General features: G+C 38.2%; 1 protein-coding gene across 3 annotated transcripts in view; it reads left to right on the top strand.

The window, feature by feature from the left end:
- The window catches only part of LOC132545550 (calcitonin gene-related peptide type 1 receptor-like), a 109,483-nt gene that overhangs the window by 70,909 nt on the left and 20,274 nt on the right, over window positions 1–18,300 (top strand). For all 3 annotated transcript variants that reach the window (XM_060209246.1, XM_060209254.1, XM_060209238.1), the window contains 5 exons: window positions 12,838–12,947; window positions 13,729–13,820; window positions 14,170–14,326; window positions 15,005–15,155; window positions 15,569–15,635. In XM_060209246.1, coding sequence (XP_060065229.1) covers window positions 12,838–12,947; window positions 13,729–13,820; window positions 14,170–14,326; window positions 15,005–15,155; window positions 15,569–15,635 — 577 coding nt within the window. The remainder of the gene's footprint in view (window positions 1–12,837; window positions 12,948–13,728; window positions 13,821–14,169; window positions 14,327–15,004; window positions 15,156–15,568; window positions 15,636–18,300) is intronic.

Here is an 18,300-nt window from a genome sequence, read left to right as displayed (position 1 = left end):
CCCTCTGTCCTTAGTTGTGCTGTACATGGAGATTCCCCTCTGTCCTTAGTTGTGCTGTACATGGAGATACTTTTTTTCCATGTTTCCCTCTGTCCTTAGTTGAGCTGTACACGGTGATAATTTTTCCATGTTTCCCTCTGTCCTTAGTTGTGCTGTAGATGGAGATTCCCCTCTGTCCTTAGTTGTGCTGTATATGGAGATAATTTTTCCTCCATAGTTGTGCTGTACATGGAGATAATTTTTCCATGTTTCCCTCTGTCCTTAGTTGTGCTGTATATGGAGATTCCCCTCTGTCCTTAGTTGTGCTGTACATGGAGAGACTTTTTTTTTCCATGTTTCCCTCTGTCCTTAGTTGTGCTGTACATGGAGATAATTTTTCCATGTTTCCCTCTGTCCTTAGTTGTGCTGTACATGGAGATAATTTTTCCATGTTTCCCTCTGTCCTTAGTTGTGCTGTACATGGAGATTCCCCTCTGTCCTTAGTTGTGCTGTACATGGAGATTCCCCTCTGTCCTTAGCTGTGCTGTACATGGAGATTCCCCTCTGTCCTTAGCTGTGCTGTACATGGAGATTCCCCTCTGTCCTTAGTTGTGCTGTACATGGAGATTCCCCTCTGTCCTTAGTTGTGCTGTACATGGAGATTCCCCTCTGTCCTTAGTTGTGCTGTACATGGAGATTCCCCTCTGTCCTTAGTTGTGCTGTACATGGAGATTCCCCTCTGTCCTTAGTTGTGCAGTACATGGAGGTCCTACATACTTTATTTCTATGTGTCCTGTTTGATAATGCTACTATGTATTTTATTCAGACACCAATACATCATTTAAGACATCAACATCTCTCTTACCTAAAGTGGACTTAAAAATTTGGATTAAATACTTTACACTAACACTCAAATGATTTGGCTTATCCTGCAGTGTGACGACAGAAAAGTATGCTGCATAACAGCACTGTTATAAAACTGCTGATTAACTTTGAATATCTTCAGATTTTTTATCTGGAAAAAGAAAGAAAAAAATGAGAAATTTAAGGACTCTTTCTGATGTTTAAACAAAAATTAAAATTGCTTCCTTTAAGCCCAGGATGATAACATTCTCGGTCACATTTCCCCACCTTCTATCTGTGGATATGGTAAGGATGATAACGACATGTTCATGTAGAAATCTTGCTTATTTACAATATTCACTAGAGAGTGTACTAAGGACACCAGTGTCTAATCGATACCTGAATCATGAGAGGATGTCATTGTTTCGTTATATAGAATAAGGCATAAACATCAGTGTCAGTGTAGAATAATAAAACACGGGTTTAATTTGTATATCAAGAATTGCGACAGATTCTAACATGTAAGGGCTGTTTTTCCGGTATTCTCTTCAAAAAAGTAGACTAGGATTTTCCAATTTGCTTTTGTTTTGTTTTTTTTTCTTTTCCAAGTATCTTTTTTTCGATTGTATTCCATTCTACATAATTGTGAAAATTAGAACACTCGGAAAATAACACCTTCGACAGTATATCGGAGTTTTGGTAGTTTAATTGATACTGACTAGAACATAAACCCACTCCCTAATGGATTTATTGACCTTTCTTTTTTACAAATATGTGTACTCTAAACTTTAATGTAGGAATTCCGACGGTAATCAGCATATATAATGCAGTGGTCTGGTGTATCTGTTACGAAATCAACTAATGATTTAACTTAATTAAAAGCCACATCGGTATTGACATAACACGCCTCGTTTTGGAGAGCAGCCAATGACTGGTTGTGTGGCACATGAAGTTTGTAACATAGAAATCTATTGGCTGTATTCCAAGCTCGGACGCTTATTTCATTACAACCGTAGAGTAAACACACATTAATAGATAGCGTAGGTCTGTTTTCTACAGAACCGTTGCTTTCATTGAAACTATACTGAGAGGAAAAAGAAACGCAATTAGCAGAAAATTTATGTTGTAAATTAAATCCTAGACGTACGCCCATGAAACTCGACAAATGTGTGCATTTGAGTTAGGTCCCTATGCTACCGTATTAAAATCACTGATGCATAACTAAACTGCGCACGCCGCTGGTACAAAGGAATAAAAGACAAAAACACGATATCTCGAACCCAGTATAAAAGACTGGTTCAAAATATGTGTGTGCGAATCTTCAGACATATCCGTCTTGATTTCCCATATTTTAAGCATAAACAGTTCACCGTAAAAATTGCCACGACTCTCCGAAGTTGACAGGGGTCGTGCCATTGCACTTCGTTGCAAGGTACCCCGCAAAATCAGGTCGCAAATCAATTTGGAGTCCATCCATCGAACATTTGCCGTCTCATCCAAAGACGACATGCCACCGGAAGGTCCCCGAAGCGGTCGCCCTCGTGTGACGACGCGTCGGCAGGATAGGGCAATGCGACTTTCGCACCTACGCAATCGCTTTCTGACGGCCACGGAAAGAGCAAGTAACACAATTGGGCGTCATCCTGTTCCAATTGATCCAAAGACAGTGCCTACTCGACTGCGTGCCTTCGGTCTAAATTTGCGGCAGCCATATGTTGGACCACAGCTTAATGCGTAGCGACATGCCAGACGAATGCAATGGCTGAACGCAGATTCCGTAAAACGCTTCCCAATGCAACGCTGGAGAAGGGTCCTGTCTCTGATGAGTCCAGATTTTCGCTTTACCGGGCAGACGGCCGACGTCGTGTTTATAGACGTACCCATGAGCGCTATGCAGATGCTTGCGTGATAGAGAATGATCGCTTTGGAGGAGGATCGATCATGGTATGGGGAGGGATTGCGCATGGTTTCAAGACTCCTCTGGTCGTTATTCAGGGAAATCTCACGGCCGTCCGCTATAGAGATCAAGTCCTAGCGCCACATGTTGTTCCTCTAGTACAGTAGCGTCAACTGACATTTCAGCAGGACAACGCCCGGCCGCATGTAGCGAGGGTTTGCCGTGGTTATCTCGCTGCAAACAATGTCCCCACCCTAGACTGGCCCCAATACAGCCCTGACCTCTCCCCAGTAGAAAATTTACGGGACGAGTTGGACAGAAGGATAAGACGTTGGCCGAATCCTCTAATCAACGTCGCTCAGTTGGCGTTGGCGCTGGATGAGGAATGGAATGGTATACCAATGATGAGGATTAATACCGCGATCAATTAAATGCACAAAAGAGTTCGTGCAGTTACTGCAGCTCGCGGGGGGCACACACGATATTGGTGGATCCAGAACGCACTTCATTTTGAGTGGGGTACTCTTGAATCAACGTCAAATTTGAAAGGTTAACTTAACGTACACAAATGAAATTATTGTAGATGACAGAGTGGTCAACTATCTTCCAGTTACACCATAATTACATTCTAAAACCCTTTTCTATTTCCTGTAGTTGACCTGGAACTTCCTAACTGCGTTTCTTTTTCCTCTCAGTTATATATTGAAGAAATATTCGACAAATGTGTTTTTAACGTTGGCTTTTCCACTAGAGATCTGGTATGTGCAAATATTCCATCAACCCATATAGCCGCCATTTTATTTATTATTACGCTGTTTATTCGAAATGATTGTCCAAATCATATTTTCGGACACAGTAAAGCGTTATTATATCAATCCACGTCTATGACACCACTGTGTCTGCTTGTTTTAAAGTCAATGTCAATGAAATTCAAATTGTGTGTTTGTAACAACATTTTGCAATTATTGATGGTGGGACAGGAAATTTACGATGAATTGGGCTCCGTTTTCCATAAGGTCGCATGAAGGTCAAAGATTAAATCTATTGATCGTGAATCAATAAAATTACAGTGATAGCTATACGCTCAATGTCAGTGTCACGTTGATGTCAAAGGTCATCATCCATGACATATGTTAAAGATTGTAAGTAAGTACAGATTCATGGATATGTTTAATGGTCACGGCAATAATGAGGTTAAAGGTCAAATTAATTCTCCGGTTCTCTATATCAATGAATGTGTGACCATGATAATTCATTGACATATACAAATGGCAGTTCTGTACGACGTGTTAAAAGTTTCAGGATGGCTCCAAAAGTAGTCACACTGATTAGAAAAATCGAACCAGTCACACTTTATTCAAGTGCTTTGATTTGTGAAAACGCATGAGGTTTTTGGTAAAGCACTGCACGCGTGCCGTGAATTGAGATTGATAAAACATTCGCACGTTGCCAAACAACAAGTGATAATTAGCCAATGATAAATGTCGTTAGAAAGCGATAGACTAATATGTTCATTCATTTGACTGATGATATTGATTAAAATATAACGTTTCCAAGAAACAAATCCATTTCCAAATGTCTTTACAGACTGCGTAATAACGGTACGATAACTTTAAACCTCTAATCCTAGAAATGAAAGGACCTTAGTCAAACATATGATATACAGCAGGTGTCCACTGCATTGTTATGGAAATCTTTAAATGATACGACTGGGTGCAACAAAACATACATAATTTAAGTTTACGCATATCACCGTTAGTTTCCACTATTTCAAATGCGTTTCGAACCGTCTGCGTTGTCTGTCAGCTCCTGTCAGTCCCTATGTGTTCTGTTTAATGGCTAGACAGGGTTTCCTCTGATCCCAACACCATACTTTTGATGTTTTGACAGCAGGATGTTTGGTGTTAGTTCAACGCGTACAATTACATCGAAGAGTCCTTTTTATCCGCGACGTTTCGAGTTACTGACAAAAATCTGCGATGTCAGAACACCTGTTTTACTCGGTTCCGTCGGAACTGAAAACAACACAAATCCGAAATAACTGTCCCATTCCGTTTGAACAGTCATCTTTCCATTTTTATTATCTTACCTATTTGCCTACAATACATACCAGCTTTGTCGTTCCGTATAGTCACAATTAATCCTTCTATCTCTACCAGAGTTGTCGTTCCAGATAATCATATTAAACTCTACCAGAGTTGTCGTTCCAGATAATCATATTAAACTCTGCCAGAGTTGTCGTTCCTGATAATCACATTAAACTCTACCAGAGTTGTCGTTCCTGACGATCACAATACACTTCGGTAAACAGCCCGCGTCTGTTCCCGTTGTCGTACCTTATAATCACACTGACCTCTACCAGAGTTGTGGTTCCTGATAATCACACTGACCTCTACCAGAGTTGTCGTTCCTGACGATCGCAATACACTTCGGTAAACATCCCGCGTCTGTTCCCATTGTTGTACCTGATAATCATACTGACCTCTACCAGAGTTGTCGTTCCTGATAATCACACTGACCTCTACCAGAGTTGTCGTTCCTGATAATCACACTGACCTCTACCAGAGTTGTCGTTTCTGATAATCACACTGACCTCTACCAGAGTTGTCGTTCCTGATAATCACACAGACCTCTACCAGAGTTGTTGTTCCTGATAATCACACTGACCTCTACCAGAGTTGTCGTACCTTATAATCACACTGACCTCTACCAGAGTTGTTGTTCCTGATAATCACACTGACCTCTACCAGATCTGTCGTTCCTGATAATCACACTGACCTCTACCAGAGTTGTCGTTCCTGATAATCACACTGACCTCTACCAGAGTTGTTGTTCCTGATAATCACACTGACCTCTACCAGAGTTGTCGTTCCTGATAATCACACTGACCTCTACCAGATCTGTCGTTCCTGATAATCACACTGACCTCTACCAGAGTTGTCGTTCCTGACGATCACAATACACTTCGGTAAACAGCCCGCGTCTGTTCCCGTTGTCGTACCTTATAATCACACTGACCTATACCAGAGTTGTCGCTCCTGATAATCAGACAGACCTCTACCAGAGTTGTCGCTCCTGATAATCACACTGACCTCTACCAGATCTGTCGTTCCTGATAATCACACTGACCTCTACCAGAGTTGTCGTTCCTGATAACCACACTGACCTCTACCAGATCTGTCGTTCCTGATAATCACACTGACCTCTACCAGAGTTGTCGTTCCTGACGATCACAATACACTTCGGTAAACAGCCCGCGTCTGTTCCCGTTGTCGTACCTTATAATCACACTGACCTCTACCAGAGTTGTCGTTCCTGATAATTACACTGACCTCTACCAGAGTTGTCGTTTCTGATAATCACACTGACCTCTACCGGAGTTGTCGTTCCTGATAATCAGACAGACCTCTACCAGAGTTGTTGTTCCTGATAATCACACTGACCTCTACCAGAGTTGTCGTTCCTGATAATCACACTGACCTCTACCAGAGTTGTCGTTCCTGATAATCACACTGACCTCTACCAGAGTTGTCGTTCCTGATAATCACACTGACCTCTACCAGAGTTGTCGTTCCTGATAATCACACTGACCTCTACCAGAGTTGTCGTTCCTGATAATCACACTGACCTCTACCAGAGTTGTCGTTCCTGATAACCACAATGACCTCTACCAGGGTTGTTGTTCCTGATAATCACACTGACCTCTACCAGATCTGTCGTTCCGTATAGACAGAATACACTCCTCTATCTCTGCTAGTCAACAGGAAATGAATTATGATGAAAGCGGCTTTTTACAACACAACCTTTATTTAACACCTTTTAATTATATACATAAACAAAAGTACCTGGCAGTGTGGCTGAAGAATCTGTAAGCTCCACATCACATTAAAAACCACGTGGAAAAATGGCATATTGTATGTATACATGATCGTTGTTAGATGCTTACTTATAAGTGAAAAGAACGTTTTACGTGCCTAGTGTAAACTAAAATAAATGAATACAATGAATGTTAGGGGAAGATCAATATCAAAGGCACGTTTTATCACATAATATATAGCCCAGGTATGTTTTTCAATAATTTGAAATGGTGAGAAGCCGTTTATTGAGATGTTATATAGGGCACCGAAATGTAGTGTGAGAGAGATTGATTTGACAAGAGTTACGCCTGATGTCGCTGAGAGGAAGGTAACCCGGAATGATAATAGTACACTCTACAGACAGAATGAATCCGTAATTTGATGCAATCTTGTTGGTTTTAGACACGTAATTGCTTACTCTTATTTGATTGGATGCGGGTCATGTTTTAATCGGCAGCTGAACGTTGGTTCAGGCACGATCGACATAAGCTTCAAACTTCTTCATTAAAAAACAAATAACATGACAAACCAGCCACAGCGTAGTGTACTTATAATTCGACCTTCACCCTTGGAAAGTCTCTAAGTTTCCAAGGTCGGTAATGGGTGTTCAAATATACAAATAAGGACACCAGGAAGACCAGAAACTCCCCAAACCACCAAATTTAAAAACATTCGAATCATGTCATTTCCGTCGACTGCTATAACAAACCATTATTTTGAAAAAATAAACGAACGCTAATAAATTTCACTTAAAATTGTATTTACGTTTCTGTAACAAATCAATAGAGATATTTTACAATATCTACAACACGCTTTCCTCTTGTCAAAGTAGTAGGTACTTAATCAATCAATTACATTCTCATACAGTAAAACCAGTATGACGTATTATGGCGGGATGCTATTTTCAAGAACTTTCATTTTGTTGCTGTTTTTGAAGAATGAATACAATCTTGGATACCTCGAAAATAAGAGTGAACGGGAAAATATAGTCCGTCTAATGATTTCACGGAATACATTTTTTCGAACGTAAGGTTAAAGAATTGATAATATTTCTGTCAAGGAGTATCTTATCTGTGTTACTTTATATAGTCCATATCTGTTGTGTTTATATTGGCATGGGGTCATATTAAAACATGCAGTTATGTACAGCACTCATCTGAACCTGTATAACATCATGCATGTATCTACTCCTCTACATACAGTCGTATATTACGTAAACAGGACTCCGGAACTGATATTTTACTGGGAAGCCGATAAATTTCAAAACAAAAATGGGTGTTATTTACGAAAGTTAAATTTATACTTACTTTACATGTCTATATATCAATTTATGAAATGTTAATAGTTTTAACGGCGAAGCTCACACATACATAAAGAATATCAAAAGTTTATTTTCCCATTAAGGAAGTATTGCCACGATGCAGTGTGCTACCGGGAGACAAATATTTTAAGCTGTATCTCTCTACATGTCGTAAAAGTGACTACCTGTGGGACTTCCCTAACAGGTCGAGGGTGGTTTTCACTGTATCGCTCTACATGTCGTAAGAAGCGTCTAAAACTATGGGACTTCCCTTGCAGGTCGAGAGTGGTTTCCCTGGTCGAGGATTCGATTTTATAATAGCAGGTCGTGACAAAAAGGCACACTTATCCTCATAAAAACGTAAATAAATCTCCTTTTGGAGGGACGTTTGGGGTAAATTCTGCTGAGGATTAAAAATAACAAAGAAATAGCGAAAATATTCTTAACTCAGATTAAATAAAACTAGGGCAAATCTGCAAAAATGAAAGATTCACATTGATATTCCCGAAAACGTACAGGCAGAATACGACCAGAAGTTCGTGTAGGGTAAGCGTCTTTTGCTTCGTGGACGCCATCCGCCATGTAATTCCAGGTCAGTCCAAGTAAGTAATGTCACGTTCCCAAATGAGAACCAGGTAAATAACAACGGAAAGTCGAGGTTTGCTTTAATTTCCAAGTGTTACTTTTGAAATTATATGCATTGCATTCCTTGCGCAATCTCAAAACAAAAAATCAAAATTTGGCTCATTGTCTATCACTGATAAATCATAAAAGGACAAAATAGCTGCAAGATGTTGTTAGATTTAATATGTGGCTCCGCTATATTTAATTCTAACTTTATATTGAAATGTGCTATTCACTTGTGTGTCATTTGTACAATCTTTCAATTGTAACCGTACATGTAAATTATGTATGTCGTTATCGTTGGCTTAGTTTATAAACTGTCAGGGTAATTTAAGGACGTGCCAGGTTTGGTTTCTGGAGGGAGGCCGGAGTTCCCGGAGAGAAACCATCGGCCTGAGCCAACTGCATCGAACCCGCTACCCAAAGGTGGGGGGCAAGTGATTAAGACTTGAGACGCCTGAACCATTCAGCCATCGCGGCCCCGCTCAGCTCCAACGTTATTGTTGGATTAGATTGGTTAATAAAGGGAGTCATATTCATAACATAGTGCTTGGTAAAAATATATTTTATTGCAACTTGTATTTGATAAGATATTTCAATACAGCAGCTCTCGTGTGACGTAAATGTCAAAATATCAAAGTAGATATCTCAAGAGGAGAGACGGTAACCACAAGGAAGTGTTTGTAACGCTGTTGTCACATTTCATACGAGTAAATATGACTAACCTTTAGATAAGACAAATTATAAGTTTTTTGAAAGTTATGATATTACCTGAGGATAATGTCTGTCTGAAATCGATTTTCTTCAACAATTTAACAGTCCCTTTATACAATTATCAAGTTTATGATTTACGTCGCTATACCTATATAACAATTGTATACCACCAGCTACCATGGAGAGTGATTATGTTTTAACAGGTGACAGTTAATGCATTCAATTATGTAAATGTTTCCAATTTAAGTTTAGCTTTTAAAATTTAAATTAGGAAACAATGCAAATCCCAATTCGTCACCATAAAGCATGGATGGTTTTCAATATCAGGACCGGAATCGGGTCTTTTTTATCCATTATGTCATACATCAAAATGGTGGATTATGTATTCAGAATGAATGCAGGTGTCATATCGGTCAAGTCATGCATCCGATCGGGAGAATAAAAACACTGTTATGTGATTTTTACAGGGGGTTCGATTATGCATAAATATTCGTGACAGAAACACATTAAATAAATTGAAATGCTATTTTTTCTACAAATGTCGGTCGGACCTCCACCGCTGCCGCAATGGTCTACCTTATTAACGGTTTGTCGATGCATATTACTCTCCTCCGTCGTGTAGGCGAGAACATGAGCCACACGTATCCGGTTGTATTTAAGCTCTGAACCGAAATAAGTTGTAACCAAAAACAATGAAATGAGCTTTTAATCCCTACAGAAACCAGCAGACCGTTTTAATCCCTACAGAAACCAGTAAACTATATATAGTCTGTATCAGTGTCTGTAGACCGTGTTAATCCCTACAGAAACCAGTAAATTATATATAGTCTGTATCAGTGTCTATAGACCGTTTGAATCCCAGCAGACACCCGTAAACTATATATAGTCTGTATCAGTGTCTATAGACCGTTTTAATCCCTACAGAAACCAGCAAACTATATATAGTCTGTATCAGTGTCTGTAGACCGTTTTAATCCCTACAGAAACCAGTAAACTATATATAGTCTGTGTCAGTGTCTATAGACCGTTTTAATCCCTACAGAAACCAGCAAACTATATATAATCTGTATCAGTGTCTGTAGACCGTTTTAATCCCTACAGAAACCAGTAAACTATATATAATCTGTATCAGTGTCTGTAGACCGTTTTAATCCCTACAGAAACCAGTAAACTATATATAATCTGTATCAGTGTCTATAGACCGTTTTAATCCCTACAGAAACCAGTAAACTATATATAATCTGTATCAGTGTCTGTAGACCGTTTTAATCCCTACAGAAACCAGCAAACTATATATAGTCTGTATCAGTGTCTGTAGACCGTTTTAATCTGTAAACTATATATAGTCTGTGTCAGTGTCTATAGACCGTTTTAATCCCTACAGAAACCAGTAAACTATATATAATCTGTATCAGTGTCTACAGACCGTTTTAATCCCTACAGAAACCAGTAAATTATATATAGTCTGTATCGGTGTTTATAGACCGTTTTAATCCCTACAGAAACCAGTAAATTATATATAGTCTGTATCGGTGTTTATAGACCGTTTTAATCCCTACAGAAACCAGTAAACTATTTAAAGTATCTATCAGAGTTCTTATATACCGTTTTCAGAAGGGCGCTAGTTAATGCGAGGCCTATTTTTAGTATATGACTAGCTGCTATAAGAATTATCGTTCGATGGTTTAAAGTTTACTAAACGTTGTTTGAAGGAGGATGTATTTTTGACAGAAATCATGACACGATTCCCTTGCTTAAGAATTATCGTTCGATGGTTTAAAGTTTACTAAACGTTGTTAGAAGGAGGATGTATTTTTGACAGAAATCATGACACGATTCCCTTGCTTAATTTGATTTTGCTTGTGTCTCTTTATTTATTTATCGTTGAAAACGGTTAACAGCTCTCTATAATACTTTGGTAGTTATTGATTCGATGATATATTCTGTTATAATGATGTTGTTACTGATGGTTTCGTCCATCACAAATCGTGTCATTGTTGTACATATACTCGATTTCTTAAAATAAACGAGTTCGTGGAGAGCGTCTGATTATCTTACTCGAAATTAATTCAGGTTTATTTTCGAACTGATTGAGGGGAAATTGTGATTAGCTAGTTATCTGCCCTTTAATGACCTCTTATGACACGAAGACATTTGTGAATCCCTCATACGCTGGGTGTAGGCAGTACACTGCATCATAGCTCGTACTGAAACACACAAGTGATAGCCGCTTTCAACACAAATATAGATTTAGATACAGTAGAGCAAAATGATCAATAAAACAGCTGTTTCGTCCTCCTGGGGCGCGTCAATGGGATAGACAATAACTCGACCAGTGTCCTAGGAGTTTGGCCTTGATTTTGGTTTGATCTTGCTCGAGGGATACAATGTGCACATTTAGGTTACGTTGAAAACTCATTGTTGAAGTCCAATACATTTTCGCGGTTATGAATTTCTACTATTTTATGTTTTTACTCTTTCTAAACTATTTCGAGACGATACTTCTTTTGCGAGTCTTTGATTTTTGTATTACGAAGCTATCATGATGACGATGCATTTTTGCGAGTCTTGGACTATTTAATGACGAAGGTATCATGTTGGCAGTGATGAATTTTTTCAACTGTTCTGACTGCGAATATTGCGAATATAAATCAAGAAGAAACTTAGCACAGATAGCAAAAAACCATTTATTTATATTTCAGCACACAGAGTGAAGATGATTACTTTCTTTACCGAATGCTAGGAGACCCAAATACATTGTTATCGAGGTCGCCTAGCCAGACAAACCCATTTACTTGTTGAGAAATTACACAATTACAAAAAAAATTAAATTATAGCAACTCGTTAAGTAACTGAAAAACACACGATTTAAGTCAGTAATTTGATTTAAATCAATTAAAAGGCCACTGAGAATCACCTACATAGCGTACTGCAAAGGCCACTGAGAATCACCTACATAGCGAACTGCAAAGGCCACTGAGAATCACCTACATAGCGTACTGCAAAGGCCACTGAGAATCACCTACATAGCGTACTGCAAAGGCCACTGAGAATCACCTACATAGCGTACTGCAAAAGCCACTGAGAATCACCTACATAGCGTACTGCAAAGGCCACTGAGAATCACCTACATAGTGTACTGCAAAGGCGATATTTTCGGTGAATCAAAATTTCGCGGTTTAAAAATCGATTAAAAAAGTACATATTTCACCAAAGTCTTTAAACGAGCGAGGCCGCGTTTCATTTTCAGTGTATCTATTTAACAGGGTCATTATATCATTCCGTCTATTATATTTGATAGCGTAAAGTGTTGTAACGGAAATCACAACTTTTACAGTGAAGCATTGATTGTCCCTTTGTAACAAATTTAAACTGTGGCTATCGTTATTATTTTATTGTTGTTAAGATATCTAAGGTAAACGACCTGATGACTTAGAATTCTTAGGTTACTGCATTTAAGCTTTATATTTATTTCCGCATTTGAAAGTAGTGTTACATCTAGAAAGGACAGGCTTCCGAGTGGTTGCCCCAACTGAATATTGGCAAGACGTTTGGATATTCTCGGGGTAGGACCTACAAACACATTTAATTGACAAATATATGTATGTGATTTTTCTTCGTAGCCCAGGCATACAAAGACTGCACGGAAAATGGCACGTGGTTTTCTCTCACCAATCCTAGGACAGGGCTAACATTCGAGTGGACAAATTATTCCACCTGTCTTGACATGGAGGTAAGTAGGCACAAGATCTCAAATATTGACATTTTTGTCCCTCATCCGATGTCATTAATTATCAGGACAAACGACGATGCAGTGTACTGGTTTGATTCCACGAAAGTGTAAAGATTATTTGGAATTTCTCGATATGATGATAATCCTCGACTGATTGGATTTTTCTCGACACCGGAACATTGGGTAGACTAATTAGAACTTTCTCCTCGTCGAGCTCTCGATTTCGAGATGTCTGACTAAAGCTTTCTCAGCATCCATATATTTCGATGTCAATATATTTGAACGGGCTGTTATACTTGCATCTGTCATTGGCGAATCTAAGAGACCCAAAATATCCAAGTCCTGTTGGAAGGGTGAATTTTGTACTCTGATATTAAAACAGAATCTGGCCTAAATCTGCCTAGCACTGTCAGTATTCAAACCATTCACTGCTCGTTATATTTTATAACAAAAGACACGAACGAATCTACTGTAAGGCTAAGAATACATTGTATCCGCATTTCATTTAATGCTTAACATGACAGGAAACGGAATATACTGTCTGATTGGTATGACGTGAACATCATCTGTTCATCCTCTTCCGCTCTCGCATAGAATTGTTCTCTCTGAGTTTTCATAAGTGATTAACCATTATCCGCTTAGATAATTTGAGACACGTGATAGAGGTGCCAGTTGTGATGATGTTATCGTTTCGAGAGGGGACAGCTAAGTTTATCACTGCTCATTATAGCTATATCTGTGTATATTTTTTTTATCAAAATCATGTTATTTTTTTTACCAGAATCAACAACAATTGGTGTATGTTGGATTAATATGTAGTCTTATCAGTATTATTTTACTGGTACCGTCATGCGTCGTATTTCTGGCATTTAGGTAAGTAGGACGTCATCATTAGTGGTAAGTCTTGTATAGAATTACATTCATGAAAACTTTCCACTCACGCCATGCTCAGCAACGAGAACACAATTTGACTTATCACATTTAAATGTAATTTTTTTGTACAGTATTTCAGATGATATAGAACGAAAGAAATGTGCTACTTTCTTATTTCGTTTGATGTGGACCAACAAAGGTGTTAGTTATTTTTTTAAATACCTTTTTATGACTTAATTTTCTTTTGTGTGATCTCAATGTTACTCAGTGTACTGTAGATCTCTAAAACGTTATGCCCTACGTCAACCTCTATCACCTCTTCTTTCACAAATTATTGTTATGTCCACAGACAGCTGCGGGTACAACAGAGGATTCGTCTTCATGTCTGTCTGTTCGTCTCGTTCACCGTGTCCGCTATCCTGACTATCCTCTGGGACTTTCTCGTCGTATATGATAGAGTTCAAAAAGCGCACAATCGGGAAGAGAGTCTGATGGTTCAGAACACGGTATACAATTCTACATCTGATTTCGTTATAATTACACGGCACGAGTCACACAAACTGGTCGACTTACAGAGTAGGGACAAGTACAACGACCGATTTAGGAAGTATAACGCTTATCTCTATGCTTACATACGTTTCTTTTACATTTCTTACGTTCATGATGAACTGTGAAATCGTTCATTTTCGTGCACGTTTTATTTTCATTCATCCCGTGTGTACTCTTAATTATCTAAGTCATAACTGTCCATGGACTTTTAAAAATAGTATATGTACATTTATTGAGCTATATAGATACAAAAAACCAAGTGTCCATGTAATAAGGTGGGTGTTTTGTCTTTTTTATATGTGATTTTACAGTATTTACACAATCTCTCACGTAATGTTTATTACGAGTTAATCATATCGTTCCATATCTTGGCCAGAATATTTTACCTACAACTGCTGTGAGACTGACACGCGACGTTCTATGTAATGACAACACCTATTTGTTCAATAATAAATCGATTTTTTTCCTGATGGCTCAATTTTCTTGGCTTTGACATAAAAGGTTTTTTTTTTCTTTCTTTTCTTTTTGCGGAAGTAATGAAGTGGGCTATGGTTTTCAGTGCTAATTTCATTTTCACGATGCTACTTTCATTCTATTCTCTAAAGAACTTTGAAGCTAATTTTCACGTGTTACAGGCTGGATGTAAGCTGATGTACGTCCTCCATCGATATATTCAGATGTGTAACTATTTTTGGATGTTCTGTGAAGGCTTCTATCTCCATCGACTCATTGTTCATGCCTTTGAAGTACCGAAGACTCTCATTGGCTATTACATATTTGGCTGGGGTGAGTATACAAGATATCATGTCATTCGTTATGTTTCCTTAGTAACATGCATACTTCCAGTTTAGAAAATCCACACACGTCTTGTCATGCATACACAGGAAAACATACTTAATTGTCATGGCATTGCCGTTGTTAATGTGACGAGTACTCTATAAAGCTATCTACAGAGAAATTCACGTCTAGATTTTTTTTATTCAAACTGGCATAAAATACATTAAGACACGATTTCTACGCTCATCTCAAACGTTAGCCCACAAGTTATTTTGTCCCGTTAAGCGAAAGGGCGTAACTACAACGATATAATTCTTATAGTCTCAATATTAAAATCAATTGATTTTGACAATGGCGCACTAGTTTGAAAAATGCTAAACATTATTCCAAAGGGTAAAAGTTTGTGATTGTTGTTGTTACAGGAGGGTCCTGGATACCTATAATTATATACTCAATAATCAGGGCAGTGGACAAGGACTTAGATCAGAGGTGGGTACATTTTGTATCGTCATTATTAGAGTTTAGAGGAAAACATTGACAACAAATATGATATAACAGCCGTTGACTATCTTATGTTTTTACAATTCAAATATCAAAAGATGATTTAGTGTTTTGTATCAAGGATTTGCCTTGTTTGTTTATTTACTGGCAGAGCTTCCAGAATATCGTAATCCTCTAAATGATTATTGTAAAGCTATAATAGGAGTTATCCGAGAAGACCTGCAAAGCGTTGCCGTGACATAGATCAACATGGCGTAAAATAACATCATATTATTTGTCTTTCTGCGTAGATTGTATGCTCGTGTGAATACAATCCAGTTAAATATTCAGAGTATAAGAGACTATTATGTAAAGCGCAGAGAAATTGTGTAGGACAATCCTTGGCATAAATCTCATTAAGCATCAAAAGTGTGCGTTACTTCGTGAAAGGTGGATAAATAGCACATAAACAAAACTAGAGTTAAATCTTGTCTGATCAGATTTCCAATTACTAACTACTGTGTCTTTAAAATGTAATTATAAAACCGCTGAGATCTAACTAACACGTGATGGGCACCACGATTATCTGAATGTGCCCCAAGAGGACAGTGATAATAGAAACACGTGTATCTTGACATGTACTTGTGTTAGTGTTTTATCTGTTAAATCAGATTAATCAACACGTAATCATTAATCAAAGGGAAAAACGGACATGTTAAACAAACGCAAATTCAATTAAACTAAAACAAAATACATTTCGTATAAACAAAAGAAAGATTTGCACGGATACCACTGGAAAAGTACAAGTACAAGGACCTGATGTTTTGGAAGGATACGTGTCTTCTACTTCATTGACAACACCTGGCATATAAATATTTGTCAATCCGAGTAAGTAATGTCACGTTCCCAAATGAGAACAGTGTAAACAACAACGGAACAAACAGGCAGACTAACGATAATCAAACACTGCATGTTCATAATAGAGTAATTTTCAATGATATTGTAGTGGCGTGGAGACCTGAACAGCCAACTTTACGGTAAACACGAGAGAAGTTTTAGGTCAGTTCTATCAAAGCCCATTTCCAATTTAAAACTGATTCGGCCGAGATGAATAAAATGTTTCTTTTTTTCTAATTTGTTTTACACCTTGTCAATATCAGCACGAACAAAATTTGATCGACACTGCCGGATAGCTTTTCAGCATTTTCAATTTGGCAGCGGAAATTCATTTCTAATCAATGTGACAACTGACGAACAGCTTGCATACGATCCGATTGCTAATTTGTTACTTGCCAAATTTGTAAATTTTGTTATCAAATTTGCCCGAAGGGAAACGGCAAATGGAAAATGCATAACACTCAATATTTAACATTGTGATGGAATAATCGTCTTTGATCCGATTCAATTTGTAGTTGTAATTCAAGGTTGCGTACGTTTGAATACGGAAGGGAAACAGGCCTATTAAATTTTCATGTATAATTTGGGCGTGTCTGAAGTTTTAATTATATTCAAAAACATTCTTTTCCGTTTCACTGCATGAAACAAGTGGTAACTGACACAATGACATTAGATCCGTACTTCTGGTTAAAAGGCGCCGTCTAGCGGCAAACTTTAGACAATGTACCACCTGCTGCACGAGACGGATCGTTACGTATAATAATGCCATTTTGTTCAACTCTCTGTCTTTCGACACAACCATAATTAGTTAATTTATAAATGTCAGCTTCTTTCCGCGAGTTATTATATCTTTGAATTCCAAAAATATATTTGGATTATCGGCTGAGTTGGTTTATCGATTTGGTTTATTGATCGATTGAGATTATTGATTAATTTAGATCGATTATAGATTTGTATTATTCGCATTTACGTTACAAGCATTTCATTGTGTTGGAATCCTGTTCCTTTCTGGGAGCACATCAACGTGCCTGTGTATATGTGAAACGTTAAGTGGCCACACAATACAGACAGATAACCAATTAAAACAATTCTGGAGGATGAACGTTTAGTGTTAAATGTACCCGAGAGTAAATGCTTTGGATTCAGATAACTGTTTGGTCGCTTGTGTTCCGCGCAATGTCTCTGTTATCGAGATGTAGACAAAAAAGAACGAGAATTCTTGTGTACTTCTGATGTTCAATTCAGACAGCCCTCCCTGGCGTATCATTCATCCTGTGTCACGAATCCACCACGCTGGACTGTAGGCCGACACATACAGACATCCGGTGTAAGCAGAGTCGTCTTTGGCGGAGAGAAATTCAAATTCTAGAGTCTCATCATAGTTAAACATACCGTTCTACATAGTCCCCGTCGTTATCATAGTTAACATACCGTTCTACATAGTCCCCATCGTTATCATAGTTAAACATACCGTTCTACATAGTCCCCATCATTATCATAGTTAACATACCGTTCTACATAGTCCCCGTCGTTATCATAGTTAACATACCGTTCTACATAGTCCCCATCGTTATCATAGTTAAACATACCGTTCTACATAGTCCCCATCATTATCATAGTTAAACATTCCGTTCTACATAGTCCCCATCATTATCATAGTTAACAAACCGTTCTACATAGTCCCCATCGTTATCATAGTTAAGCATACCGTTCTACATAGTCCCCGTCATTATCATAGTTAAACATACTGTTCTACATAGTCCCCGTCATTATCATA

Source organism: Ylistrum balloti, unplaced genomic scaffold (genome assembly GCF_031769215.1).
Source record: "Ylistrum balloti isolate Yb309-2 unplaced genomic scaffold, AGI_CSIRO_Ybal_v1 Utg369598, whole genome shotgun sequence".
NCBI classification, from domain to species: Eukaryota; Metazoa; Mollusca; class Bivalvia; order Pectinida; family Pectinidae; genus Ylistrum; species Ylistrum balloti.
This window is presented reverse-complemented; position numbering and strand designations above follow the sequence as displayed.